This window comes from Ctenocephalides felis, unplaced genomic scaffold (genome assembly GCF_003426905.1).
Source record: "Ctenocephalides felis isolate EL2017-DRISC unplaced genomic scaffold, ASM342690v1 CF-g0.4_SCAFFOLD_01492, whole genome shotgun sequence".
Classification (NCBI taxonomy): Eukaryota; Metazoa; Arthropoda; class Insecta; order Siphonaptera; family Pulicidae; genus Ctenocephalides; species Ctenocephalides felis.
The window spans coordinates 338,499-351,137 of NW_020537646.1; the positions used below are offsets into that span (position 1 = coordinate 338,499).

General features: G+C 30.6%; 1 protein-coding gene across 1 annotated transcript in view; it reads right to left on the bottom strand.

The window, feature by feature from the left end:
- Positions 1 to 9,012, bottom strand: part of LOC113370147 (protein hunchback-like) — a 12,954-nt gene extending 3,942 nt beyond the window's left edge. Inside the window, 6 exon segments of the mRNA XM_026610813.1 lie at positions 233 to 531; positions 534 to 725; positions 728 to 862; positions 865 to 1,336; positions 1,674 to 1,745; positions 8,785 to 9,012. Of these exon segments, the coding sequence (XP_026466598.1) occupies positions 233 to 531; positions 534 to 725; positions 728 to 862; positions 865 to 1,336; positions 1,674 to 1,745; positions 8,785 to 8,787 (1,173 nt within the window). The 5' untranslated portion in view covers positions 8,788 to 9,012.
- Between the last annotated feature and the right edge of the window lie 3,627 nt (positions 9,013 to 12,639).

Sequence of the window (12,639 nt, forward strand, 5' to 3'; positions counted from 1 at the left end):
CGCGGTTCTTTTCGGCGACATATCTACAGGTTCGTCAATAATGATATTTTGAGTGGGTGTTTTTGGGAGGCTGCACCAGCTGCGTTCTCATGAATTCATGTTCCGCCGGTTTAGGAAGAATTTGATTTTCCTGATTCTCTCTGGGTAGCATTTCCGAAGGCTGCTGTTCCGTCTTACCGGACGATAACATAGGTTCAATATTGTTTGTTATTGAACATCAGATTTTGGAAACCTGGGAAGGCAGTGAGCAAAGGTCCATATGGAACGGAATTCCGGCAAATGGATTCTGGAACATTTGCTGTTGATGAACGTTAGCCAAATTTTGCTGCTCTTCTTGTTGCAATTGTTGTAAACGGCTAACGGGTGTAGTTTGTATGGACATTTGCTGCGGCATATCATCCCGTTTGGAGTTGGTCTGGCTTTAGGTCCTCTTCTCTGTGCCATAAACATCGATGATTTGCAATGGATTCGGCGTACCATCTTGGTTCAAAACCATAGCGGGCTGATGTTTGTATTTTTTCAAGTGTAACTCAATGAATGACAATACTTACTGACGTAGTTGCAGTCAGCGCATCGATATTGGTAAACGTTTGAATGCGATTTTTTGTGTGAATTCAACATAGATTTATTCACACAACTGTAACGGCATTTATTACATTGGAAAGGTTTGGAACCGGTGTGATTACGTAAATGATATTCCTGATGATGTTTGTATTCAGTAACAAAGGGCATTTCGGACAGTACAATCTCTTCTCAGGTTTAATGTGCTGTTCGATGTGCTTCCAGAAATCAGTCTTAGTTACAGCCACGTAATCACATTGCTTGCATTTGAAAGTCTTCACTTTGCCGTGCGAATTAATCTCGGCGTGCTCAATAAATCATCATTGTCTTCACCCGAATCATAATTCAAATGCTTATTATCACCTTCATCTTTAGGTCCATCGTCGGAATGTTCACTCTCTCCACAGCTGTTTTCATTAGCCGTCAATTCTGGGGTTTCTGGAAGAATTCCAGATGGAGATTTTGGAGGAGTCGGCGCTTGCAGAGGCAAGCAAGCTGCTGCTGATAAATGCTGGTGGTAGGCACCCAAAAGACGGTCCAATTTCGGCGTATCAAAATTTGGAGGCGTCAATGGATTGAACTGGTGTTGCATCATTGGATTTGTGCTTTGCATACGATAATGAGCACTAGGATCGTAGTATGCATTAGGCATTTGCTGGTGGTGAGATTCAATGCTGTCCATACTTTGGGGACTATTGGGGTTGGAATCGCGACTGCTACTGCTTTCAGTTGAATGGAAAGGCTCACTGTGCTGGATATCGCGGGGTTCGGATTTCTATAAAAAAAAAAAATAATTAGTCATCTTTATATTACATAGAATAGGAATTTTATTATTAAAAAAATGTAAATATTGAAAAAAATATCAAAAATATTTTTGTAATATGTATACACAAATATACCACCATTACAAAGTAATTTTAAAAAATTGTAATATTTTAAATTGTAATTTGAAAATAAAATTAAATAAAAACTAAATATTAAATTGTTATAATTAAATAATAAAAATAAAAAAAAAATAAAATTTAAAAACTGACAAATGACCGTCGTTATAAAGTAATATTTTTAAATAAATTAAATTAATTTAAAATATTTAGAGAGCACAATGTACTTACGACTTGCATCGGCATCCACTGCTGCTCGAATGCTGTCGGGCCCATGGCTGCTGCGTCCCAACCAACGTGCATCTATAAAATAAACAGAATTTAATAAATATTCCAACACTAACTCAACTTATCTAAAATACAAAATAATATTCATCCACCATAACAGAACTATTTACAAAAATTTTTAGATAACGTCCAATTACCAAAATATTATGAAAAAAGAATTTCACAGATACAATTGTTTAATGATACATTGAAACCATTGTATATATAGATATACAATTAAATGCTTTGTAACTACATTTATATTCTTTTATCACTTGCACAAAATTTGTAATATGTCTATTAAACAATGTATATTCGATTTTTTATCAGAAACTTGCCAAATATTATTCACATAATTATAAACACCAAATCCAAATGTGAATGAATTCCAAACGGAATGTGTGATAACTACATTGCATCACCGTATCAAAATTTCAATAATATATTTAAAATTAAGTTTATAAATTTTGAATGAATTTAAAAACAATTCGAAACCATTAGCAAAATATAACAAAAATGTGAAACAGAATAAGAATTGAATTTTCTCAAAATATGTAGAATTAATCAAAATTTGTTTTGACTTCTGAATAAAATAGATAAATGACGGAAATTCTTTCAATACGCAAATTGGGGAAATGAATCATCAAAGTATGAATACATTCTTATCTTAAAACCGGACAAGTCAGAATAAATGTATCACTATCTAATATATTTCATTACATCACGTAGCCACTTATTACTGATAAGTGTTAAAAATGGATTCAAGAAAATTATATTAAAATATATATATTGTGTAATTATGTAAATTTAAGAAAAATATTGTAAAAACAAATGGCATTAAAGATAATATTGTATATAAGTAGAATCACAAATTGCTCCTCGGTATTGGTACTTATTTTTTCCCCTCAAATTGTGTGAATATGATTCATTCCTACAAAGTTGAACAAGAAGCAATTCCGGAACTTTAATAAAATCTACAACAAACCGCGTTAAATTAAACCACCCCAGACACATCAGGTATTCAAGAAGGCACGTGAGGGCCCCCTTGATTCAATTGATTGAATATAAAGGTATAATCTATGATCGCTCTTGGGCACGCGAACTAATATATCCGCCTTGTTGCCACGTAATGCTAAGGGAAGCAAAATAAAAATGGAAAAACGGGCACGCTTCCATTTTCTAAATCCTGAGCAAAAAATGCGGTTTAGTGTTATTTATGCACCCCTGATGAAATAAATCTAGCGAGGACATATAGAGCTTCTCAAAGTGGAGGAATAAAAATAATTTATGTTGGCAATTCAACACATTCTAGATTAATTATAGCTATTTGATCTAGAAACATGTTATTGATAGTATAATTTTGAAATATAAATTTTTATTTAATGAACAATTACCAATAATTGTAGAAATTATTAGATATCACAACTTTGCAATCCTCTTTTCAATTCCACCCCCTAGACTTCATACAAAAATCTTGTAAAATTACATATATTACTCAAAAGCGAACGATTTTTTTTTTGCTGAAATAATATTCATGTAAAATAATAGAAATGTAATAACAATTCCAAATAATAACAAATTTAAGTGTCAAAAACACCCCAATTCCAAATAATCATGAATTTAATTATATATAAAATAAGTTACATACTAATTTGAACAATTATTTCAACAAACATTTTTTAGTCAAATTTTAATTTTGAGAATTTCATCAGATCAATAAAATACAGCACGCGTCGTCATTCGTACGACTAAGTCACCCTTATAAACTACCCCTCTGTATAAAATACAGCCTGTGCCGTAAAAACGTCCAATGAGCAAACGCGCACCTAACATTCTACAAAAAAGTACTTGATGAAAATGGATTCGGTGCGAAATCCTAATAGGATTTGATAAAATTAAACTGATTAAATTGTGTTTACGCAATCAACATGGAATCTGGCAATTACATCGATAACGATATTTTTGTTTATATTTTTCTCAAGTTAATTTCTTATAGGATTCGAAATAATTAAAAACATCTCAAATTACGTAGAATATTATTTTTGAAAGTTTATTGCATGATGTCATTTAGGTATCCAGTTTCGATATTAGCATAGAAATTAAAAATGAAAACATTATTTCAGTTTGTTATTGAAATAATAATTGCACCTAAAATTGATCGTGCTTAAGTTAATTAGTCATAGAGCAATACTGATAACATTTTTACTTGGTGAAAATATGACCGTAAAATCAGGTTTGATTAAATTGGGTTTATGTAATCAACATGGAATCTGGCTATTACAACGATAACGATATTTTTATTTATATTTTTCTCAAGTTAATTTCTGATAAAATTCGAAATAATTAAAAACATCTCAAATTACATATAATATTATTTCGAAAATCATATTGCATGATATAATTTAGGTATCAAGTTCCGATATAAAAACATTATTTCAATACGATTGTTTTTGAAATAATAATTGCACCTAAAACAAATCGCGCTTAAGTTAATTAGTCATCCACCTCTCTGATGTCATAATGACGGAAACTATATTATTGCAATATCGATATCATTTTTCTTTAGGCGATGTAATTGTCCCAAACAAACCGCATTCACTAAAAATTTCCGAACAACACGTTCCGGATCCAAATAAAACACAAAGATTCTTTGGAAAAAATAATTAAAAACAAAATATAATTACGACATTCAAAAGCTACCGCTGTCGCCTCGGGAGCCGCATTCTGAAAAATATTCCGAAATTTACCGATAACTCCATATTTTAATGTGGAATATAGCAATTAAGCGATTGCATTGGGAAAAGTACTCGTTATAATTAGATTTGGGAATCAGATAATTATTAAAAGTCTAAATATAGATTAGTGGGAACAGAAATTTGCATAAAAAATATTGGATGCATTTTCAATCAGTAACGTATGTGATTGAGGAGCCAATTTTTGCATAAAATATAAATATATTCATATGAGTTGGTAGTAACAAACTGTATAAAAGCTATTTATTAAATTCCCGTAGGGCAAGTTATAGTAATCGCAAAAAAATCAAAAATGAAAATTTTTATATATCTTTACGTTTCAGAGGTTGCTGAATATTTTGGAATACCTTAGAAAAAAATGGATGTATGTGTGTGTGTGTGTGTGTGTGTGTATGTGTGTCTGTTCGGATACAAATTTTCGTCGACGATTTCGAGAACACGGATGAAGCGATTTGAATAATTAAAAAAACATTCGATTCGTATTGATAAGGAGACGTGCTGATTAGTTTTTGGCAAAGGCAGGTCTAGCCGTTCCGAAGATGTGGGGCAAAAAGTGTCAAAAACGGTAACTTGGTTTTTAAGAGAACGGAGCGTCCGATTTGAATAATTCAAAAAACATTTTACTTGTATTAACAAGATAAAGAACTGATCAAATTTTCATGAAGGCAGGTTTAGCGATTTCGGAGATCTAATGAAAAAAAGTAAAAAAATGCCATTTGGCGGTCAAAATGATCATTAGACATATGCACATCAAATTATTAGATATTTTATAGAGATTTTAACAATAAGTATAAATTTGGTTTACATTCCTATGGGTTCCGTACCAATGTTTATCCGTTAAATGGCGACGCGGCGCTTGCGCGCTTTGACGTTTCGTCTCTATGCAGTCAAAGCAGTACGATTGCTTTGGAAAAAAGTTCAAAATTTCCAAAATATATCAAAATAAAGAAAACATTTTAAAAAAAAAATCAAAAAAGAAGTAATTTTTTGTCGAATTTATAGTTTCTCGAAAATCTAATTTTTTCGAAGTAAAATTTTTTCAAAAATGTTAATCGTTTTTAAAAAAATAATTTTTGGTACGGGAAGTTCCAGCAATTTGCCTTAAGGCACGATGCCATGCGTCCCACTAGTTTGCTATGAGATCATTACGCAAAAAATCTAACTTCACGTTTGTTCACGTTTGTGTTATGAATGAGACATCAAAGAGATGCAATTTTGATAAAATTGTGATTTGAGATTTGTGCGTTTTGTAGGTCAGACGTTTAAGTTTGTAAAACGTCTGTTCGCACAGAAAATACCTAAATTTTTGAAAGTTTGTTACTACCAACTCATACGAATATAGACCCGTAGCATAAGCATTACCATAACATTTCTATTTTATTCAAGAATGTTTATGTAGGTGACTGGGTTTTCTGGCAAAGAGAAATTTCATATCCAAACATTTTTTGGTGAAAAATGTGTTCCTCAAATCGTCCTTAAAGCTTTATAAAAACACTAAAAACATATGCAAATATCTGTTTGCCAAAAGTCGAAGACCTCATTCTGAGAATCATCTATTGTTATGTTAAAACTTTCTGACCTTTCTCCGCCCATTGCATCGGCTCCTTCGTACTTGTGTATACAACTCCATGTATTTTACTGTCTTAACAAAAGAGTTAAGCCATACTAAATCATAAATTTCGTAACTAGAGTACAATAAACGTCATGCAGTGCACGAAATTCGACTAAAAATTTCACGTCATACACAAACAGCCGAGCGAACGCCATAAACCCGGTCCGCCTACAATAAAACTGGAGCGCACGGCTTCGCATCTCCTGGTCGGGGCTGAAAATCATTATCTCAGGGTCGAAGAAAAATTAAACCCCATAATATTTATATGCGCGACTTACGAATGGAAAAAATTAAAAGCTTATTAGAGAAGGGGTTCCGTCGATTTTTTCTTAAAGCTTAAAGAAATTCTATTACCATAACGGTCTTAATCCTATCGGGCAGTTGACTTTTGCGTACGGAGGCCATAAAAAAATAACAGTTGAATGGGAATAAAAATAAAACTCGGACTATGGTGGTTGTAAAACTTTACGGTAAAAGGGTGGAGGTAGGTAAGGAACAGTTACATAAATTCAGGGTTTGTTATTGATCTGAAAGTAACAAGTTTTTATATTGAACGGTAAAAATTAGCAGCGGGGGGTGGCGAAATTATTATTGGGTGGATTAAGTTTAGAGTCAAAGTCATGTTTTATAGAGAGCAATTTAAATTTAACGGCGAAATAAAAATTCGAGTCAAACTGAAAAATATTCCATGCTAAATAATAAATCATTTTTGACTATCGAAATCAAGTAACATTCATTTACTTATTGAACTATTCATTTACTTATTAAAGGATCAATATCACAATTCAGAAATTTAGCACGTAAATTGCCATGTCAGTCATGTGTGTCTGACGCTAAGAAATTCTACATGGGCCATGTCAAACATATAGGGTCCGCCAAATATTTTTTTTTTAGGGGGTACGACCTACCTCTTTACATTTCACTTTAAAATAAAAAAAAGTGAAAATATTTAGTGGTTTTTTAATAGAATTTTCAAACAAAAAGAAAATTGGCAAAATATTCAGTAGATTTTTTAAGGAATTTTTCAAAAAAAGCTAGTTGGCGGATCCTATATATGTCTGACATATTATGCAATTTGGTGAAACAATAAAAAACAGTATCAGTCATATATGTGTGATATACAAAATAGTGTTTTCCAGGAATTTGGCCAAAAAAATATTTTTTGATACGTTAAACTTCGTTGATACATTTTTAACTGAATTATCTAAGTTACCATGGCCCATGTGAAAATACTTACTTGATATTATTGTGGCGGTTAACGTGTTGTTATATAACATTGAAAATATCATTAACCTGCATCTCATTTTGAAAGATTATCATCGAATTTAGTATTTGTTTATCTAGAAAAAAACCTAGATGAAGAAATTCTTCATTGCAGCACAAACGCTAATATCTTATTTAAAATGTATCTAAGCAATTTCTAAAAATTTAACCCCATCCATGAAGAATTTTGAGATTGCGATCATTTAACAAATATAAAAATTTTCAATATGTTTAATTTATCATAATGTAAACTTTCACGCCTTGGTTTGCAAGATAAATCGTGGGTGCAAAAAATGTTTCAACTTCTGAACACGCGTATTCTTAAATAAATTAAACTTTAATATAAACAAAATCTTCTAGTGAGGCAAACATTCCGTTGGACAGAAATTAATAACAAAAAATAATTTATCTTGATTGTTTAATTTAAAAAGCAACGAAGGAACGTATGTGTTGATTTTTAACTCTGCGCAGTGATAAAAGTTTATATTTGGTGGTAATTGAGTGTTTCTCAAACTGTGAACTAAACAATTGTAGGAAAACAATTACTGTATGATATATAAGAGTAATGGTAAGAGATCAGGATAATGAAACTAAGTTTGGGAATCTCTGATTAATTTGAACGTGTATTATCTATTTTGCTAGAAAACTTTGCTAAGTTTCACAATCTTTTATACCAATTGAAAAACGTCAAATTTAACCTAAGCAAAATTAGATCAATAATGATATAAATATGATCAAACAAACAAATACTTACAAATCAAAGATCAAATTAACAAAATGAACAAAATTTAAAATTGAGACAATATTGAGCAAAGTACATGAATACAAGAACGTCGGTTTGTAAATTATGCAATAAAAATTTCCTAATTATAAGAAGTATATGATAAATATATAAAGTTTGAGAAACAATGGTCTTATTTAATTCTGCGTCTTTCTACTGTAGAATTTATGTTTAATCCTAACATTCAAATGATATTTTGGATCATGAAGTTGTTAGAAAACATTCAATTTTGAATTAGTATTTTATATACAATAATCCACTAATTGACATTATTATACTTAATAATTAATTACCAAGCTTCGCAGTTATCAAACACTAATTAAACTAAATGCATTAAAAAACTTAAGATTGTTTTTGCGTAATGTTAATCTATAAAAATAGCACTCACAAAAATATTTTAAATTCTTAATCATTACGTAACACGTTAGATAAAAAAACTGCAGCATAAAATCGATAACAATTATGCGTAAATATTTGAGTGATTCGGGATTAAATAATAATAATTAAAAATGAAATTTATAAAGATAAAATTGATAAATTTTATGAGTACATTTTTACAGAAATAGATGTTAAAAATTAAAAATTGTAAAACATGCTGAATATAAATGAAGCATGCGTGGTAATATTTTGAGTTAACATTTTTTACGTAAAATCTATAAAACTTACCATAAACAGATTTAAGCACTATCAACAATAATTATCACTATCAACACTGCTATTGCATAAATACTCAAGTCTTTGATAAAACATTCACTTATTTTTTATCAAATATAGTCTTCGTATTTTATTATTTTTATCGATAAAAGCTCAATATTTTTCACAATGCGTACTAAACAAGAGTTAAAACAACACTAAAATTTATTACTACGAAACCTCCTTCGCCGAAAGCGTGCGCGATCGGTAACAGAGATCGACTTCGGATCGATCCGTGACGACTCGGTGCCATGTGGTAAAAGACGGGGCGTGGCTTGCCCACCGAAATTTACTCGTCGTCCCTTTCTGGTGAACGCGCAGCTTCTCGCTCGGCCTGGAGTGTTTATTGTGCGGCATGAGGGCGAAGTCTAATCGTTTACAATGAATAGTAAAAAACCTAATCAAAGCCATTGAGATGAATTCATAAAATATAAATATAAATTGAAATAGACAGTATTTTGAATAATTTCGGAATTCGGAATATTCAACTGCAATAAATATTATCCAGCATAAAAAGCTGTTTCGTGGTGTAAATGTTAAGCTCATGGACTCGTGTGGACGGGAACGTGGGTTCAAACACCGCTCTGAACAACTTGACATCGTGCAGCAGCGATGTACCCCTTCACTTAAAAATATTTTTTTATTTGCATAGATTTATTGCCGACCAAAAAAACTTAAAAATATAGATCAAATATATGTTTCCATTTGAAAATCACCCATTTCGGCCATTGCGATGAGAAATGGCAATATTCTTCCCTGAATCTCTCACAATATTCTTCCCTGAGTTGGAGTTTAACTCAACCCACGGACCTGCCCTAGGGCAGTACAACCCGTTATTGTTATTATCATCATTATTATTATAAAAGTGCTATCAGAATGTAGTACAATATCTGTTTACGAAATGCACTTCTTTTTATATACGCTGCAATTTTTATGCACTTTTCTTATATGTCTCTTATTATAACGATAATTCTTCATTCATTTAAACTTCTTTTTTTTTTTATTATATTTTTAACAGCAATCAGAACCTTACGTCCTATGAGCTGTTGGGCTGAAACTTCTCCTTACTTCGTATTTTTTAGATGGTAACCCAATGGTTAATCCATCCATATTTGATGATTTTTTTTATTAGAATTAATCTAATAGGGCTGTCTTTTTTATTGGCGCAGCAATGCCGGGCAAGGGCTATTTTCACTTGGAAACATATTGCTATCTATATTTCCAAGTGAAAATCGTTGTCACTGCCGCCTGACAACAGGCTGCTCGAAGTGGGTATCGAACCCGGGACCTCTGAAACAAGTCCCGTCGCTCTTAACCGCTTACCTAAGGGCGAGCCCATTCATTAAAACTAAATAATAAAATTATGATAAGGTTAATGATTCACAAGTTTTTATTTTACTTGTTCAATAAACCAGGGTTGGCCCAAGGTTGTTCACAGATAAAATAGAAATAATAACCTGATAGCACAGCTATTTGGCAGTTTGTTACTACCAACTCATACGAAGATAGACCCGTATCATAGCATCGCCATAACATTTGTATTTTATCCAAGAATTGGCCCCTTAAGTTCATTAAAATATCAATGACATGCGCTTCTGGAGAAAAAACATTTAAATCAGATTCAGATGTTTATATTTTCTAAAAATCAACAGAAAATTAATAAATTTGCCTAAAGTAGAATGCAAGATTAAAAGATTTCAAAGATGAATTGAATATTGCAATTAACGATTTAAAAACATCAGATAAAGCTTCTGAGGAATTAATATTAATATCTGATGATGCAAAAGTGCCATTTTTGATTGGAAAAGTATTTATCTGCAGGAATTTGGAAGAAATAAATAGAAAATAGGAAAAAAAGATATATTATTTATTAACATAGATTGATTTTGTTAACATTGATTTATTATTAACATAGATTATCTACAGAGGAATCTCTTCAGTGGAGAAGACCTCTAAATGATATATTCAATGGATCACATAGGCTCATAGAAATTTGTATTTCTGATTGTCTATAATAAATAAAGAAAAAAAAATTAAAAAAGCTAAGCAATTTACATGAAATAAATAAAAAAAACTGTTTTACTAATACTTATAATTGCCTTTCATGAATGTGGGCATTATGAAATTTAAATCCAATGTATTTTAATATTAACTTACTTTTTATCCATATTATCTACAACGTACATATAACTTATCAAATTTAAAATATTCCCAAGTCACTTCAAACATGTTTAATTATCCGGAATTCACAATACAAATCAAAGTGCCAAACATCTTTTTTATCAGTGACGATTTTTAGCATTTATAAAACAATACATTGTGTAGTACTTCAATTATTTTATTTTTAGCAATGCGCTTTATTATCTGTGTATGGTTTTATTATATTCGATAACGGCTATTGCATAATAAATGTCATAGGAGCACATGCAAGGGAATAGTTTATTAGTGATTTAAATATATGTATGTATTTTCATACTGAAACAAATTACCATAAATTTTAATAGCAATTTTAGGCGCTAAACGTACATAATTTTATAAAGTAATTATATGGTAAAATTATAAATGGTGTACGCAATCTTATAAAAAAATTGGAAAATAAAAAGACTGTTAAGCACATTTTGCTATTGTTTAAATATAACTCTTCTTTCCCCAAAGCAAATGTATCCCATTTTATTATGATTATGAGGAACACAATCATCCCTTTTTACGTCATTCACTATTTTGGACTTAATATCAATTTTTTCTTCACCATTACACATCTTGGCATCTATTGCTTTGAGTTGCAAGTAAATTAGTGCATATATAAAAATGAGTAATAATTTATCAGTACAATTCAAGTGCATCATATATCGTTTTATAATAGCGATAAAAAGTCACGCGCATTGGGAAAATAAGGATTTGCATCATACACGCGCGGTACATTGATAATGTCGCCTCATCCGTCGGAAATAGATACAAAACAACGTGACGTTGTTCGTTTTGATACAAAAGTTAAAAAATTTAAAAAAAATATATATAAAATTGATAAACTAATTGTGCAAATTAAAGCTCGATGTTTTGTTTATTACAGTTCCTAATGAGCCGATGGATGAAATACTTGTTAAATACATAAATTTAAAATCTCAACATGACTGACTATTGTTGTGATGTAATGTATTAATTAATAACAGAAATCAAATGAAATTTTATTTTAAAATTGTGCTCAACTCATATATAGTGTGTATAAAATACAGTTTTACGAACGATTTTCATTACAGTCAAATTGCAATAGCAGATCTACTCTTGTGTGAAAAATTAAATTTAAAACAATGAAAATTGTTTAAAATTTAAATTACCTAACCTAAATATACTCAAGTGTCACTAAAACATTGAAACTCGAGCATTTACAAATAAAGCATAATATCTATTAAGTGTACAAGAAAAAGCGAATGATGTAGATGATGATCTATGATTTTCCGGAAAATTTATTCGAGGTAACAAAACAAAAGAATCTCTCAACTACTGAATGGTGATTATATGGTATAATATTTCAAAGAATGATTGCAAGTTTGTATAGTTTTAAAACATTTTACAATATTGCGGATTAACGACTTGAAACAAAGTTGTCCTCTAAAGTTGTATAGTGAAATAAGGAAGACAGTGTTTTTATTGCGATTTAGAAATAACGGTAAAGTACTTCATTTTTTAAGTTAAATTTTATTACATTTGTTCAAAAACTATCCGTTTCATTAAAACCATTATAAAATTTTACAGATATTCTATGAAAATTGAACTTTAAAAACAATATCATAAAATGTGTCAATTATTCCTAACTGTATCTGTCTCGAA